The sequence below is a fragment of the Lycorma delicatula genome, chromosome 2 (assembly GCF_047948215.1).
Source record: "Lycorma delicatula isolate Av1 chromosome 2, ASM4794821v1, whole genome shotgun sequence".
Taxonomy (NCBI): domain Eukaryota; kingdom Metazoa; phylum Arthropoda; class Insecta; order Hemiptera; family Fulgoridae; genus Lycorma; species Lycorma delicatula.
In genome coordinates this window covers 28,030,093-28,047,777 of record NC_134456.1, presented here as the reverse complement: position 1 = coordinate 28,047,777, position 17,685 = coordinate 28,030,093, and the positions used below count along the sequence as shown (strand labels likewise).

At 28.5% G+C, this 17,685-nt stretch overlaps 1 protein-coding gene across 1 annotated transcript in view; it reads right to left on the bottom strand.

Moving 5' to 3' along the window:
• LOC142320145 (uncharacterized) overlaps positions 1 to 17,685 on the bottom strand; it is a 68,749-nt gene that overhangs the window by 1,339 nt on the left and 49,725 nt on the right. The window contains exons 4-5 of the mRNA XM_075357826.1: positions 3,881 to 4,157; positions 256 to 470 (exon numbers count right to left, since the gene is read on the bottom strand). Of these exons, the coding sequence (XP_075213941.1) occupies positions 256 to 470; positions 3,881 to 4,157 (492 nt within the window). The remainder of the gene's footprint in view (positions 1 to 255; positions 471 to 3,880; positions 4,158 to 17,685) is intronic.

Sequence of the window (17,685 nt, the reverse complement as noted above, 5' to 3'; positions counted from 1 at the left end):
AATTTTTGACTCATATTAAGTCACCTAAAACCTTGTTGGTTATGGCACAAGATACACACATATAAATTTATTGCATACCTAATACTCATGCTTATATGTCTGTGATTTACTAAAACCTGTAGCAAGTAAAGATAATATGCTTTTCTATGAACAAGTACTCTGTTATTCTATTCTATTTGTTTTAGTAGGATTATGTAATTGTAGTGTTTGGTATGTATACTACTCATGATTATTAATGATATTGTGTTTACTTACTGGATTGAGCTGCGAATGGGTGATTGCAGAGGTAGGTCCTAAATAATCCATGTTACTGTAATAAGGACTGTAATTTTGGTGGTGTGGTGGAGGATAACAGTTTGTAGTTGTAGTAGTAGCACTGCTGCTACCAACATAACCTGATCCACTAGTCCCTCTCTGACTCTCTAAACATGAGTCTATAACTGCTGGACTCCATATCGATGTGTTTGAACCTATAATCAGAAATATTTGTAGTAAGTTTCTACTGCATGATACAATTCATGTATACAATTTGCATAATAATCATATTTACATAACTTTTTAAATAATTTTTCTGAATATTCTGTCTGCTACTTAAATCAAATTAATAAAATTGTATTAAATTTAGGATTTATTTTGTAACTGATGTTTTTATTTTCATTTTTAAAGAAAATTCATCTAAAGTGTATTCGAAGATGTCATAAAAACAAAAAGAAGTGCACTATTTATGCACACAAAATAAAATGTCAAAATTTTTATATTATTTTTCTTTTCATTAGAAAATATTGAATGAAGATAATTAAAGTTTTAAGTTATATTTTTCTAAATAAATGGATTTTGTAAATAATCTCCAATTTTGAGAAGTTTTTAATATTGTATTATTTTTTTCAGGTTTTTGAAGAGAAATCTTAAAACTATACATCTGTTAGGGTTTAGAATAAATCCTTGCTGGGCTTAAAACAGAGAACCCATGTTGCAACTAAGAACCACTTCTCAAATATATGAAACATAACATCATAAAAAATTACATACGTGCACATGAGTTGATTTCACATATGTGCACTTATGTTCACTTTCAGAGAGAGAGTGTGTTCATCTAAAAGGCTGAAATTTAATATACTGGGTGCCTGCTATCAAAGTTTTTTTAAAAAGTTCCAAACTTGAAAATGTTTAAAGGGACTAAAAGCCTCAAGTCCCGTCAAATTCGAATTAAATTAAAAAATAACTGGCTATTCCTGGGTCAGTGACTCAATGAAGTGTACCAGATTTTATAAAAATTTCTTCAGTTATTTCTTAGAAAGGTTCAACCACAGGATTAAAGACACACGGATGAATGCAATTACTTTTATTGTACATACTAAAATTAAGTTGTTTCCATGAAAATCTGCAATTACATTTTTTTTTAATTCTTTTTTCAAAACCAAAGCTTTCTCTTTGGCAGAGAAAAGCTTTCTCTTTGGAACAGGTGTGTTTCATTGTTATTCTTGTTAAATACCTATGGACTAGCTCCATTAATCAGGATTGAAAATCAGCTGTAAAGACAGTCCTAGTCTTCTGGTTTTATTGAAGTTCAAATTATTTTAAAATATTTGAAATATTTTATAATTTTTTTTTTTTTACTTGATGATATCACCACATAAGATTAAAGTTTGTGCGTGGGATATGGTAATGAAATTTTTTAGCATATAAAAAATGCCACGCCTGAACAGGATTCAAACCCCAGGATCTCCGGATGAAAGGAGATCACCACATAGATTGGCAACTTAAAAATAACTTTTCTATTTTAATATGTTGAAGAATATGTCCTAATTTTGTAGAAGTTAAAAACTGAGAAAATCCTATTCTAACCTAATAGGTTAGAATATTGAAAGATTATTAAGAAGTTAGATAAAAAATTGTTACATAACAATTAGGTTTAAAGCAATAATCTAGTTATGCCAGACATTTTCACTATCAACTAAGGCATATCGGCTGACTAAAATCTATTTTAATAAAAAAATTTACATTATTCAGGTAAGATGATTGTTAGTTGTTCTAAATTCTTCTTTCTCTTATCCTGCGCTACAACCCAGTGTGGGCTTTGGCCTCCTACGGTTCGCTTGCAATCTTCACTGTCTCTCGCTGCTTCTATCCATCTTCTCACCCCACTGCTATTAAATTCTTTGTTACATCCCAGAGCCAGTGCATTCTTGGCCGGCCTCTTCTCCTAGTCTTGTCTATTTTAATGCAATCTCCCTTGTTGTAATTTCTGTTCTGTCATTCTATCCATGAGACCCAGCCAACCAATTCTTTGTGACTTACTATTCACTATTCTTACTATATTTTGTCCTTGCAGTATTTCCTCTATTTCCTCATTGTTTCTTATCTTATATGTTCCTTCTTCAAAAACAGGTCCTCCTTATTATTTTCCATACACCTTCAAAACCTTAATATCTCATTTGTTTAAGGTCCATGCTTTGCATCCATAGGTCACAATTGATCGAATTAATGTTTTACAAATTTTCATTTTAGTGCTTTTTGTGATTATTTAAAATTTTATTAACTCAGCACTGGAGAAGTATGCACAGTTGCCAAGCATAATTCTTCTTTTAATTTCCATGGGCACTATATTGACACTACTAATTTCAGTTCCCAGGTATGTGAAATTTCTGACGTTTTTGAAGGTGTATACCCAAATTTTCATTTCATTTCCCAGTCCTCCTGCTTTTGCACTGTTCACCTTCACATATTTGGTTTTTCCTTTGTTTATTTCAAGTTCAAACATTTTTGTCTACATCTCTGTTTGTACAAATATCTCCTTGAAATTTTGCTACCAGTACATCATCTGCATATGCCTGTTCTTGTAACATTCTGTTTGTAATATATCCTCTCATATCAATGTTCTCCACTGCCTTTTGAAGCACCAGGTTAAAAAGCATAGCCAAGAGTACATCCCCTGGTCTGACTTCCTTAGCTATGTTGCTACTCATTCTTCCATCACTCTATACCACACCAATGCTATTGACAGGGTCATTCTCACCAACTTCACCAGTTTTGGGGGAATACCGTAACTCTCTAGATCATTTAATATTTTAACTTTACTCAGCGTGTCAAAGGTTTGTCTTTGTCTAAAGTAAATAGTACGTAGTTATTCTAAATTGGACGAGGAAAACAATCAGATGAAATATTTTACCTTAAAGTTTAGTGTTAAAATACTCAGGAATAGAAAAATATATGTAGCAAACTACTTCCATTAAATTATTTTAACACATTTATTGAAATACTAAATGAAATATTTATTATGAAAATTTAGGAAGAAGAAAGAAGGAATGATACTAATTGCTTATTATTGTTATTATTATTATAAGTACCAATGAATATTCACAAAAAAAATTAACTGCATTTCTTAAAACTACTCGGTTCTCTAACTTCTTGAACATTTCAAGGAAAATTGAAAACAATAAAGCTAGGTTAAAAATTTAATGATTAAGGGCACTTTTATTAATATAACTTGCTAGATGCAAAAAAGGTTATACTAGTGTGTGCTTAAAAAAAATATATATATAATTGTTAGTATGTGTTTTTACTGTTACCAGAAAGCATTTTTAAAAAATTGATTTTAATGTTTTAGATTTTAGTAATTGTAAAAAAAATGTAATAATAATAATAACAATTATTATTATTTTTCCACAATATTTGTTGTTGATTTTGTTATCAATATCAAGAGAAAGTTAAAACCTATAGAGTATGTTTTATCTTTTGAAAAAAATTATTATTATTAAATGGTAATAATGGTCATAAATAACACGTAAAGATTCTTATTTCAAATTTCTCTTAAATTTTTGCTAGTTTAGTAATCTATTTTAGATATTGTATTAGATTTTTTAAGTAGTTTATCATTTACCTGAGGAAGAATAAACTGTTGGCACAGGGGGTGTAGCAGTGAGCAGCGGCTTATAAGGAGAATCACGAGTTGATGGTGCAGGAGATGCAGCAGCAGTTGGTGCTGGAGGTGTCTTGATTGGCGCTACTGGCGGTTTACTACTTTTACTACCCACACTTCGATTACTTTTTTCAGTACCATTTTGTTGCTGTTGTTGCTGCTGTTGTTGTTGTTGCTGTTGCTGTTGGTGTTGTTTTACTTGTTGTCTGCATTTAGCTCGACGATTTTTAAACCAGACCTGAAACAGTTTTTATTTATGATACATAATAATATTTATTATTTTATTATTCATTGGCATGTATTTATTTTTAATAGAGAAATTCAGTGTGAATATAAATAAAATTAAAAAATAGATAGCAAATAGTGACAGGAAGGAGAATGATGCTAGAATTAAATAATAAGATTAGGAAACACAATACCCCCAGGAAATTATAGAAATTTGATATTCAGGTACAGTCATACCTCTCTAATTTGAATCTCAAGGACTAATATATTTTTTTTTTTATTTAGGAAGTTTTCAATTTAAGGTAAAATAATGAATTCGTATAGAAAAATTTCATAATTTAATAAAATTTATGTTAATCTGCAATAATGTAATACAGTTCTAAATTATGTTAGAAAGACAAAATGTATATAGTATTTTTTTTTTTATGTACAGTATTTTATTTATATATATAGTATTATGTAAAGATTAAAAAAAAATAATTATTTCTTTAAAAAAATAAATAATTATTTATAGGAAAAAATCTGTAATTTTTTTGAGTTTTCTTCTGGCAGATTTGAAAGTGAAGGGCATTTTCAATCTTCACTAATGCACTAAACACACCTTCTATTTCACTAGAACTTTTGAAGAATGTTCGAAGGCTATTTATTAGGCAAACAGTACCGTATAAAGTTCACAGTCCACACTAACAATGGACTATTAAAGTGAATTTACTGCTAATTAAAATGTTTAAAAAACATTTTCATCAAAGAAATAATATATATATCAAGTCCTCAAAATTCTTGAATAAAGGAGGTGATTTAATTCAATTTTAAGAGAATTTTTTGAGGGGACAAATTAAATACTTGATTTAGGGAGTTATTCAAATTAAGGAGGTTTGGTTTAGGGAGGTTTGAGTGTACTAATATTAAAAAGCAAAACAAAATAAATTAAACTGGTAAAAGCAAGGAAAGCTTTCATGCAAAAAGGAGTCTCTTAGTATCAAAATTAAAAAGAATATCTTCAAAATATTTGTTTGCAGAGTTATGCTTTATGGTTGCAAAACACTGATAATAGGGGAAACAGAGAGAAAAACTCATAAAGAAGAGTCCCTTGAATTAATATGTCATAGAAGGATGTTGAAAGTTAGATGGGTTGATAAAATTTTAAATGAATCCTTGGATGAATAGGAGAGAAAAAGACATCTAAGGGAAAATTTTGTAAAAATGAATTAGGTTGTTGGTTCATATATTAAAACATCCAGATTTAATTAATTTGTTAAAAGAGGGATATACAGAAAGTAAAAACTCTAGATAATGATAAAAATTAGAATATGTAAAACAGATGTTACTGAGAAAGTAAGATTTGCTAAATATCTTAAGATTAAACTATTGGGACAGAGTAAAAAGAAATGGAAAATAGTATAAACCTGTCAACTAAATTATGACAAAAAAATCTGTAAAATTAAATGAAAAAGCAAGATGTAAATTTAAAAATTATATTTTTATGATTATAAAATTTTGGTTTTGGGAATTTTTTAAATTCAAATCATTATGTTAACTAATTAGTACCTCCTTTAATTTTGTCAGTTTATGGATTGAATTACAGTTCAGTGAATTAAAATATATGGTACATAATTTTCAAGGAAAATGAAACTTCCACTATAAACTAATTATTACAAATAAAGTGGTTTATTTAGTTCCACAGACTAATAGGAACTGAAAATCATCTATGCTTAAAACCGTTAGATTTTAAGGAAAATTATTCTTTGTGTATTTATACCTAATCAAGCTTCTATCCAGTATCACACTCAAATACACTCTCTAATGAAGTCAAATCACACTCTTTTTTTCTGTTTAGAGTCAACAGTCTATTACGTTCAGTGAAGTAATATCATTGCTAATGCATGTAGTAAGTGAGAGATCGACATCACATTTCCCAATTTGATTTTTGTAACAGTGTCATTGAGAAAATATTTTCTATATATTATTAATGGTAATTGATATACAAATAAAATTTAAAAAATAGATTGAGAGTAGAATTTTCAAAAGGTCATACGCCAGGTTATTTGATAAAGTGCATGAAATTGGTGCTCTCTAGCGTTTTTTTATTTGTGAGCTGCAGTCAGATAAACTTAAGCTAAAATAAATAATAAAAAAATTAACTAAGAATTAAAAAAATATATCTCCTTAACTACTTTTAAATTTCATCTTTACAAGTCAGAAACAATTAAAATCAACTCTAACTTTGATGCTGACTTCAAAAAAAATAAATTAAAAAAAAAATTAAAAGTGCATTATTAAATTTTGTTTGTCTTCCCGTGTGGTTTATTAAAGTTTATCTTATCTTATATTTTTAGTTAAATTTTTATTTAAATTACCGAGATGACTTCAAGAAATATTGTCCAAATGATAAAACTAATTTTTAAGAAATATAAAGGAGGTGAGAAACCAGTGTCTTGATAAAAATAAGATATTACTAAAGATAAATAACTTTGTAGCAATCTATATTGTTATGAAGTGTGAACTAAAGCTGATGGTAGGAAGGATGAAGGTACTCCCTATCATATGAAGATATGCATATGGGTCTTACCCTATTCTTTCTGGTATACAAGTATCTTCCCTACTATACTGACCATTTGCCATGAGGATATAGGTGAGGAAGTATGCATTGCTCGTATCATAACACCTTTATCTAAATTTTCTTGAATCTTTGCTCAAAAATAGTTTAAATAACAGACTGGCACTTCTCTTCAAGAAGTGTTTGTAGAAATTAAATTTTTCGTTTAAAAATCCATCATTAATTTATTATGGAAAAATTACTACGAGACCACCAGAGGAATATCCTCTACTAAATGAAAACAACCTGGCCGAAATCGGCATGATAAAATATATATATATATATATATATATATATGTATATATGCTTTAAGATTCTAAAATAATCAATAAGATTCAAAATACTGTAGCCTAATAAAGGACGTGTACAATAAGAAACGGATCTTAAGGATTGATTGCCAATCCTGGTGTTTTACACGTGGCAGAATGTGTAGCTCTGAACCAAGGGGAAACAGATAAACTGGGTTGCCAAAGACGGATACTAAGGAAAATTCTAGGGCTCAGAAAAACTAACGATGGTTGAAAATTAAGGAAGAATGAGGAGGAACTTTACTGGTAGTTAGATAGAATCACGGAAGCAATACGTACGTGAAGATTGGCATTCTACGGACATCTGACAAGAATGGATTCAAACAGGCTTACGAAGAGAACTTTAGACTAGTGTAATGGTGACAAGACGAATGTTAAACGGTTCAATCAAGTTAAAGAGAACCTAAGGGTAGCAAATATAAACAAGATGGTTTTAAAAAACAGAAGGGTGGTTAAGAAAAATATCTTAGAGTTCAAAGGGATCTAGAAGGAGAAGAAAGAATACACTGACCTAAAGTGTTCGGAAGAAAGAAGGAAGCGGCAGAGTGAAAGAATGAAGGAGTATTGAAGAGCTAAAATACTAAAGCTAATACTGAACTAAAATACTAATACTAATTCATCAGCTTAAGTAAGAAGAAATTTACTATGTGTTGCTACAATGACCGTTGTCCAAATGAAATATTTGTGTATATTTGAGGTCTGTAAATAAAGTAATGAGACTAGTTTTTTGGCAGCCAAAGTGGCAACACTGTAAAGTTACTAGTAAATATGTGGTTATATGAACAGCTGATTTATGTTAGTATTAATGTTTATTTTATGTTAGTATTAAATTGAAAAGGGCGTATGAAGATGATGTTCTGTCGTGAGCTCAAGTTTTTAGGTGGCTTATAGCGTTTTCAGATGACCGGGAATTAGCTGCGGACGATCCACGCTCTGGAAGACCGTTAACGTCAAAACGTGACGACAATGTTGAGCGAATCAGATACTTGATACGGTACGACCGGCGATTAACTGTCAGAATGATTGCAGAACAATTAAATTTGAACCGCACCACAGTCCAAAAAAATGTTGACAAACAAATTGGATATAAAAAAAGTTTGTGCAAAATTGGTCCCAATAACCTCACTGTTGAACAGAAAAACAACAGGGTGGAAGTGTGTCGCGATCAACTACGGTGAATTGAAACCAATTCTGATTTTCTAAAAAATGTTATTATTGGTGATGAATCTTGGATGTTTGAGTACGACCCAGAAATAAAACACCAGAGCAAGGAGTGGCACACTTCAAACTCACCACGTCCCAAAAAAGCAAAAATGAGTAAATCAAAACCATGCTAATTTGTTTCTTCGATAGTAATGGCATTGTCCATAAGGAGTTTTTGCCTACAGGACAGACTGCAAAATTATATGTTTACCGAGAAATTCTTGAAAGACTGCGGAAAAGACTCGCGTGAGACCAGCCCTCAAAGACAACTGGATGCTGCATCATGACAATACTCTTGCCACACTACAACTCTCAATTAATGAGTTTTTGGCAAAGAAAAACATTCCTGTAGTTCCTCAACCACCTTATTAACCTGACTTGAGTCCCTGCAACTTTTTCCTGTTCCCGAGTTTAAAAACACACCTCAAAGGACAACATTTTGGAACAGTAGAAAACATAAATAAAATGTAACCGACCATCTGAAGAATATTCTGATTTCTGAGTTCCAACACTGCTATGAAGATTGGGAAAACCATTTGAAGCGTTGTGTGGCTTCCCAAGGGAACTGTTTCGAAGGTGATAAGAGTCCATGAATAATTGGATTGTAAATAAAATGTTTTTCTGAACCAGTCTCATTACTTTATATACAGACCTCCTATACTTTGAATTAGGAATCCCTTCTTTTTAGAAGTCAGATAAAAATATTTTAGATTTATACTATGTTGATCATTTTTATGCAGTACTGTCAAATCAACAGAAGTAAAAAATCCTTACTGTAATCTACTGTTGGTTACTTGAACCCTTCGTTTTTATATTAGCGCGCATGAGTCCTGTATCTACTTGTAAGTATATAAATGAATTGTACATGTATATAATTATATCATACACTATCAAATCATCTAAAATTTTGATTTAAGTTTACAAAAAGATACGTTTATTCATACTGCATTACATATGTATAAAACATACCCACAGACAGAATGAAGCGTCAAAAGTGCCCCTAATAATATTGATTTCCACTGTATTGTTCTCTATTCTAAGGTTTCGACTCGTTCTGATCTTTTTTATTATTTTCTTTAACTAAGAATAAGGGTTTAAACATTAAAGGCATGCCAGTTTGTTTTTAATTTTCACGTTTTTCACTAAATTTGTAAAAACACTACTATTTATCATCTTTAATAAATTTTAGAAGTTATCTACTTTTTTTTGTTTGTTTTTATCCTGATAAATTACAGAATAAATTTAATGGTTAGAGGAAAAAAATAGAAAATAATTATTGTTTAAACAATTAAAAACATAGTCCTCTTATAACTGTTTTATTCATGGTAATAACTCTTCGTTTTGCAACATTGTGAAAATAAAATTTAAGGATATTTGATATTAAGGGCAACGTACCTTTAACTGTTAAAAATGTATAGAGTACTATTAAATCAAATTTATATATATATATATATGAATTATATAAAACATAATCCTTGTTAAAGCTCGATAGCTATAATAAAATACTTAATTTTCTTGTTTATAGTATATGTTATAGGTTAAATTATTACATCAGTTAAGTGGTATTTAAACGAGAAAATCCGATTATTTAAACACTGGCTTTTTATTTTCCGTTAATCAATTTCTTTGTTGTTGGAGCAATGTTTACTTCAATGGTGTACATGGAAGTATTCAAAATAATTGTTTTAATTTTAAAGCTACTTAATCCCAAATTAGTTACTTTCAACAAAATATAAACCTTTTTACTTCATAGGATATTTTGGAGCTAATTAACATCACCCTCTTCAGACGAATGAGTTACTAATAAAGATGAAAGTTCAGTTAATTGGCTAGATCCTTTAGGATAAAGAATTCAGCAATTTTAATTTTTAAAGAATCATTTTTACTCATCATGTTTTGTCATGTTGTTTGACAAGTTTGAATTTATGAAAGGTGTTCTTCTTAGTGGATTTCAACGAATATAATTTTTTTTTCTTTTTAAGCAAAGAGCTAAAGGATTTTTTACTTTCTCCATTCCTCATACATTGCTGGGTACTACTGATTAACTTTTAACATTTGGAAATAGAGAATGAATCACGTACTCTCATAACCTGAGCCGCAATAGATTCTCTTTTCCTCGCCACAGTAAACGAGCACCTTTATTAACTGTCATTTTTATTAAGCATATTTTTTAATGAATAATATCCAATAATGCGCTAGTCATATTTTTTTGATGTTTTTCATCGTTTATGCAAATCATCATTAGCTTTAATTTAGATTATGTGGAATCTTCACAGGTAACTTTTGTTTGATTATTATTCTGGTCACTATACTCCTACTTGTTGCTCATATTTATTTAGAATCTAATTTGGCGAATATCCTTTTCTTGTAAAGATTTCTTAAATATAATCGGCAATAACTTATCGATGTATTTCAAGTTACAATTTTTTTTTAATTTTAAAATTATAGTGCCGACCTCCGTGGTTTGGTAGATAGCATCTTGGCATTTCGTGCGGAGCTCCCGGGTTTAAAACCCGGTCAGACGTGAAATTTTTTCTAATGCTATCAGTTTTCACTGGGAATTTTTGATCCTTGCTTTTTCATAAAAAAAATATATACTGTTCAAATTTGAAACAGTAACTTAAAAAATCTACCAGTCACTTTTTAAAAATATTTAAAAACTAGTAAGCGAATTTGATATTTCTTCCTACTCTTGTGTTAATTACTGTGTGAAAGGGAATTATATGATAATGCTATTCTGTTATGTAAGTTTTTTAAATATCGAATATTTTTTCTTTTTGGTAAATGATTAATTAATCCAATATACTAAATTTGTGCGGAAGAATATGAAATGAAAATTCTGTAGATTTTATTACATCAAAAGATGTAATTATTTACATAGGGTATAAGCTTAGAATAATTATATAATAAATCTATAAATCTAAAGTCGTTTTTTTTTATTTAATAAATCAATAAATATAAAAAGATATGTTATGTAGTTATTAAAATAGGTTCGAAAACTAAATACATTAAAAAAAAAACAATACTGTTCACAAAAGTTTTACATAAAATTTACAATCAGATGACCATTTCGATGGTTAAAAAATCTTCATCAATATAACTGGGGAAAAATTATATATAAGAAATATTATATATAAGAAAATAAGTAAAAAATTCTTCCGCAGTTCTCCGCAAGAAGAACGATTTTTCGTTATTTTATTTTGTATAATTCTTTTTCGGCAAGAAATATTCAAAACATAAATTAAATGAGAAAACTAAAATAGGTATAATTTTTTTTATATTATTTAATATTAAAATATATTTTCTGTTTATAAGAAAATTAAATTATTTTACCCGTAATTTGACAATATAATTAAAAATAACGAGTAGACCTTGCACACAAGCATCACGTTTAAAGTCGCTCACCAATGTGGACTCTGCCAAAAGCGCGTATGAAAAATAACACCAAACAAACACAACATAACCTCAAATGTTTTCCAAAGTGAAATGTTCTATTTTTTTCCAAAACCTAATGCTAATTAATTAATTTCTTTTAATAAATTCCCTGAAAAATCGATAGAAGTTACTTCCTTTCCTTCGAGCTTTTTTTTTTAATTTCACACTATATTTTTACCTAATATAATAATTTGTTGTAGAGGATGAGTTATCAGTTTATTGATAATTAGGTTACATAAAAATCAATTAAAAACCATGAATCTTTTTTTATAATAAAACAAGTTTAATGTTATATGATGTTAAAAGAACTATTATCGGCATATAATAAACAGCTTTTAACCTAAGTATCTTTTAAATAAGGTACATTTGGAACCGAACAAAGAGTATTTTTCCAGATAAGCTTAGATAAATTGTTTAAGAAATAGAACGCAATGTATGCGCTTTTCTTTGCCAGGTTATAAATATTATTTTTTATCTTTGTACTTCTCCAATCAGTTTATCTAAAAAAACAAATTATACAGTAATCTAATTTTTTGTGGAGTATTTTTTTTTTAACCTAACTTTTCTTAAAATTTTATTTTTCCTATTAATGTATAAAATCCTGAAGGATTATTTTTTTTTATTTAGATGCTATTTAAATCTTATTATAAAATTACAAGCAGTGTAGTTTAAAAAGAGAAGTGACAAAAGAGAGGGGTGACGACGATCTAGGTCCTAATTGGCATCTCTATGACAGTATAAAAGGGATACATACAGGCAATCTTCACCTGCCTTTGCCCCCAGGGGTGGCCATCACAAAGGCGTGTGCGTGACGCCTGTATAGCATAGTCTACACAGCTTGACAGCTTGCACTTTCAATGTAGGCAGAAAAAGAGAGCGACACCTTTGTGCAGCAGAATTTATACCTATTCTAAAAATGTTCACTGTTAGTTTTTAGAAATGGATGATCTGAAATAGTTTTGTTGTCAGCTATTATTCTTGTATTCTAGTCGCTAAAAAACTGAATCTTTATTTTTTGCTTTTCTCTAGAAATATATTACATATTAATATTAGTATTTCTTTTAAAGTCTTTTTTTTAATAAATATTTGAAAAATTAAATATGAAAGTACGTAGAGGTATATTTTATGACGTTCATCAGGATATTTAAATTTTAACCAATTTCAACTAAAAAAGATATTCTTATTTCGATTCATTTGCATTTTGTAAAATCAACTCTTACCTTTTTCTAAATTCCATATTACAACAAATTGCTACGATTTTCATAGACATTTTTTATACTACGGTGGAAGTTCCTATTGTCTTGTATAAGTATAAAATTAAACGGAAAAGTTTTTAACAAAAAATCCTTTCTAAGTTAAAATAGAATATTTGATGATAATTTTTACATGTTTGTCCTCATTCCATAATAATAAGCTATAAAACGTGAGACTTAAAAAATAGATATATATGTATATATACATATATATAAAGAAAGAAACCTTAGCTCATATTCGTTAACCTCTTTAAGTTGTTTATCTGGAATTCCATTCTTATTTTTTCCATATTCATATTTCTTATTTTTGCATTCTATTGCAAACTTTCTATTTCCGTAAGAAGTTCTTTTTTATATTAAAAATTCATATTTTAGACGAAAAAAACATAAAAACTTTAATATAAAATAAATCTTAAGGAAAAATTTAATAACGAAAAATAAAAGTAAATTGTTTAGTTTTCGCAGATGATTTGACTTTACTGCGAATTCAGGAAAAGAGTCAATTTCACAAGTTAAGGATTTGAAAATAATTGACGATAAAGTTGGTTTACAAGTCTCCTTTTATAAAACAGAAAACCGAAAAATTCTAAATAAAATAAGAAATTTATAGAAACCAGATTTGGAAAAATTAAATACACAGTAAATTTAAATATCTTGGTGAAATAAATAAGTCAAATGGTTCGGATAAGACAGCGTTTGAAAGAAGAATAACTTTTGAAAGTATAATTTTTAACCAAAAATATGTACAAGAAAAAATGATTCATAACTGCAAAATTGAGAGGTTATAGTACAGTACTGAAACGAGTAATCTTCTATGAAACAGAAACTTCCAATATAACAAATCCAAAATCACTTTAAAAAATCGAAAGGAACATTTTATGAACGATCCATGACTCAATAAAACGAAAGACGGATACAAAATGAAGTTTAATAAAGAAATTTAGAAACTTAACGAAAAAATAAAACTTCTGAAGAAACCAATCCGAAAAAATACTGAATTTTATGGGGCATATGATTCGAATGGATTCAGAAAGATTGAACAAAAAACTTCTGACAATTTTTAGAATATAAAGCTCCGTTCCCATACATAAAACAAGAAGACCTAAATAAAATAAATAAAGTAATAAAATATTTACAAGATGGAAAAAAATTTAAAGAAAAAAATTCGCAGAATAGAGGTTCTTGTAAATGCAAAAAAGAAGAGAGAGCGCATGTACTGGACTCGAAGAACGAAATACACACAGTAGTGAAATAATGAAAGAATTCTGAAGGAGAAAGAGGGGAAAATCAGAATAGAAGGAACGAAATGATATTTACATGTCATTTACACACGTGTTCGAAAAAAATCTTAACTGATATTAAAAAGACTCTTTTAAAAGATCTTTTCAGTTTGTACTTTTGATATTTCACTCATAAAAAATCAAAAACTCTTGGAATGAATCATCCAGTGTAATAGTGATGTGCACACAAATTTTATTTTCATACAATATCATAGATTTTTCTACCAAAGATAATGATTTCCTCTTACACTGATTACCACTTTACAGATTTCCTCTTCGTAATTAAAAACATTTTAAACAAAAAAAAAAACCGGCTTTATTCAATATAATTTTAAAGGGGGAACGGGGATATAAAAATTGGATGTATCTTATTTTTATGTATCTTCTACGCAATATTTTATTAAAGGGTCATAAGAAGCCAAATCACTATCAAACCTTTTTTCTCTCTTTGTTTTTGTTGACTAGTAAAAAAAAAATATTTTTTCGTTATAGTATATGCTGTATCAAAACTACTATTTAAACTATATTTAAGAAAATAATAAATAAATGAACTTTTAAATAAATAAAAAGAACTTTATTATTATTTTTATTATTATTATTTTAGTTATTATACTACCAAAGATTAATGGTTTTCGGTTATAATTAATTTTGAATCTAAATCGAATTACTAGCGTGTTAAGAGGAAGTATAAAAATGTTTTATTACGATCGTGATTGGGTGAATGAAAACTGTTGTAACAAGTCATGATCATGTTTATTCCTAAGTGTAGCCCGGGTGGGTGGGGCAGAGCGACCGCTTTGGTATGGGGTGGATATTGTAGCAATACAGTACGTGACTGTGCATACACCACCCACCCTATATATACTTTATGACTGTTTCAATTTATACTCTGCTGCGCCTAAGGTGCCTTTTGACAAATTGAACAGTCTCTTCTACGCTACAGAACAATACCACAACGACAAGGCTATGTTCTCATTCCTATTTCCCTTTCTCTTTTCCACCCTCCACACATACACATACACATACACACACGTCACCCTCTTCTTTCATCCCTGCTTGGTTAACTGTATCATTTCCCAGACCGCTGCTACTGTAACATACGTCATCCATTAACGGGTAGTATACAAACACATTAAGCAAATTAAATAATGCAGGTTTTATTTCAACTGTATTTTTTTCTTTCAAACCGTACTGCTTGATTATTTAAGAGTATTATAAACTGACAGATTCTTTTTATATTAAAATTTTTATATATTTTTTCAAAATATATCTTATTTATGAATTATTTTCAAGGAAAATTAAGAAAACATATTTTTGTGATGGAATGAATCTTATAATTATTCGGAAATGCTCCTTTCCTGATTTTTAATAACCTTTTATGGTTTCTATAAACTCGGAACGATTGTTAAATGCATTTAAAAAACGAAAATTAACATCCATTTACAAATCAAAAGAGGAATATTTAAACAAAAATAAAGTATTTCATCATTAATTGAAATAGTTTTATAAATGAAGTATAAACTAAAAGAGCCATCCATTTATTTACCAGAAAAAATCACGCATATCATTTTTTATCTGAAAAAGCCAAATGTAGCCTTATATATTGCATCGCTTAATCGCTTAATTCGTGCAAAACATGTCAATCTACACCCAAACATACTAACGAATATTTTAAATAAAATACCTTATTTATTAAAACACAGTCAAACGCCAACATTTTATTAATTTGTTCAACATCATTTGAACAAAAAAAAATTGATTAATTTAAACTTTCTTATAACATCTTTCTGTACATTAACTAACGCAAAAATAAATTCCATGTATGACCAGAATTCGGACGCGGAAGCTCCGGATGATAAGCTGAAATGCTACCATTCCACCACGGAGAACGGTAAAAGTAACATATAATTTTTACTATATTAATTTTTTTTTATTTCAATGATTAACTAAAAATTGATTGAAGTATTATAAATTCAGAAAATATTAAATAAAAATTAAACCTTGATTTCTTAACATTTGAGCAGCCGAACAGAGAAAGTATGAAGTATGTAGTATTATTAGTAACGGGCTAGGTTTATAAATAATGGAAACAATAACAACTCTCTCTTCTAGGCAACATAGTTCTGAATATAATTAACTGTTTATTTATTCAATTATCAAACATTTAAATGTTAAATTAATAAAATTTATAATATTAATCCCGTAAATAAGTATCTCAATAATTTATAACTGATTAGGCTAAATTATATACAATGTAGTCTAATGTAAAAATATAATATACTAAAATAAGAGTATTACGTCAAATATACTCAGAAAGTACAATCATATTTTTCCACGACATTGTCTCATAAATACCTTAATCAATTTTGATGATATGTCGATTTCATAAGATTTTATGATACTGAGTTTCATTTAGGAACAATTCTGAAATAGACATTTTTGTCATAGAGTTGATCTGAAGAATTCTCACAGAGAAGGATTTTCAAAATAATTTTAACATAAGTTTTATTACAATACTTAACTGAAAATTTCTTAAAATAATACTGGATTATACATGTAAGTATGATGTGCTTCTTTCTTTTTGTCTTGTTTAGCCTCCCGGAATTACCGTTAAGGTATTACTTCAGAGGATTAGTGTAAATGAAGTGTAGTCATGTATAGTCTCAGTTCGATCATTCTTGAGGTGTGTGGTTAATTGAAACCTAACCATCAAAGAACACCGGTATCCGCGATCTAGTTTTCAAATCCGTGTAAAAATAATTGACTTTACTAGGACTTGAACGCTGGAACTCTCGACTTCCAAATCAGTTGATTTGGGTAGACGCGTTCACAACTAGACCAACCCGATGTGTCCAGGTATAAAAACCATATTCTTGAAAAAAATTAAGCTCAATCAGTCGAGTAATTTTTGCGTGAAAGACTCACAGAAACCACTAAATATATATTTATATGCTATATGGACATTTAATAAATTTTACAACATTTATATTATAACATTACAACATTTAACATAAATTTAGATAATACAAAAATAAAAATAATCTAAAAATAGATAATTAAATTTTAATATCCATTTACTTTAAAAAGTAAATTATATATTGGTGGTAATACAATTTAATCTCTAAAAAACATTAATAAATAAACAGAAATAAAGTTAATAAAAACAAGCCAAGGTTGACTAGAACGACAACATATTTCAAACAGATAATAACTGAAGAATAAATAAACAAATTACTATAAATTTACAATCACTTAACAAAATTTAACTTATTTTGTCTTTAACAAGCAGTTACTCTGAATCACTGTAAAAAAGTTTCCTTTGAGTAATAATTAAAAAATTTATGCTATGTCTTGCTATACATTAAAACAATTGTGTAAAACTAAATGTATAACCTACCTGACAAATTTAAAAAAATATATATATTTTGTATATATATATATATATATATATATATATATATATATA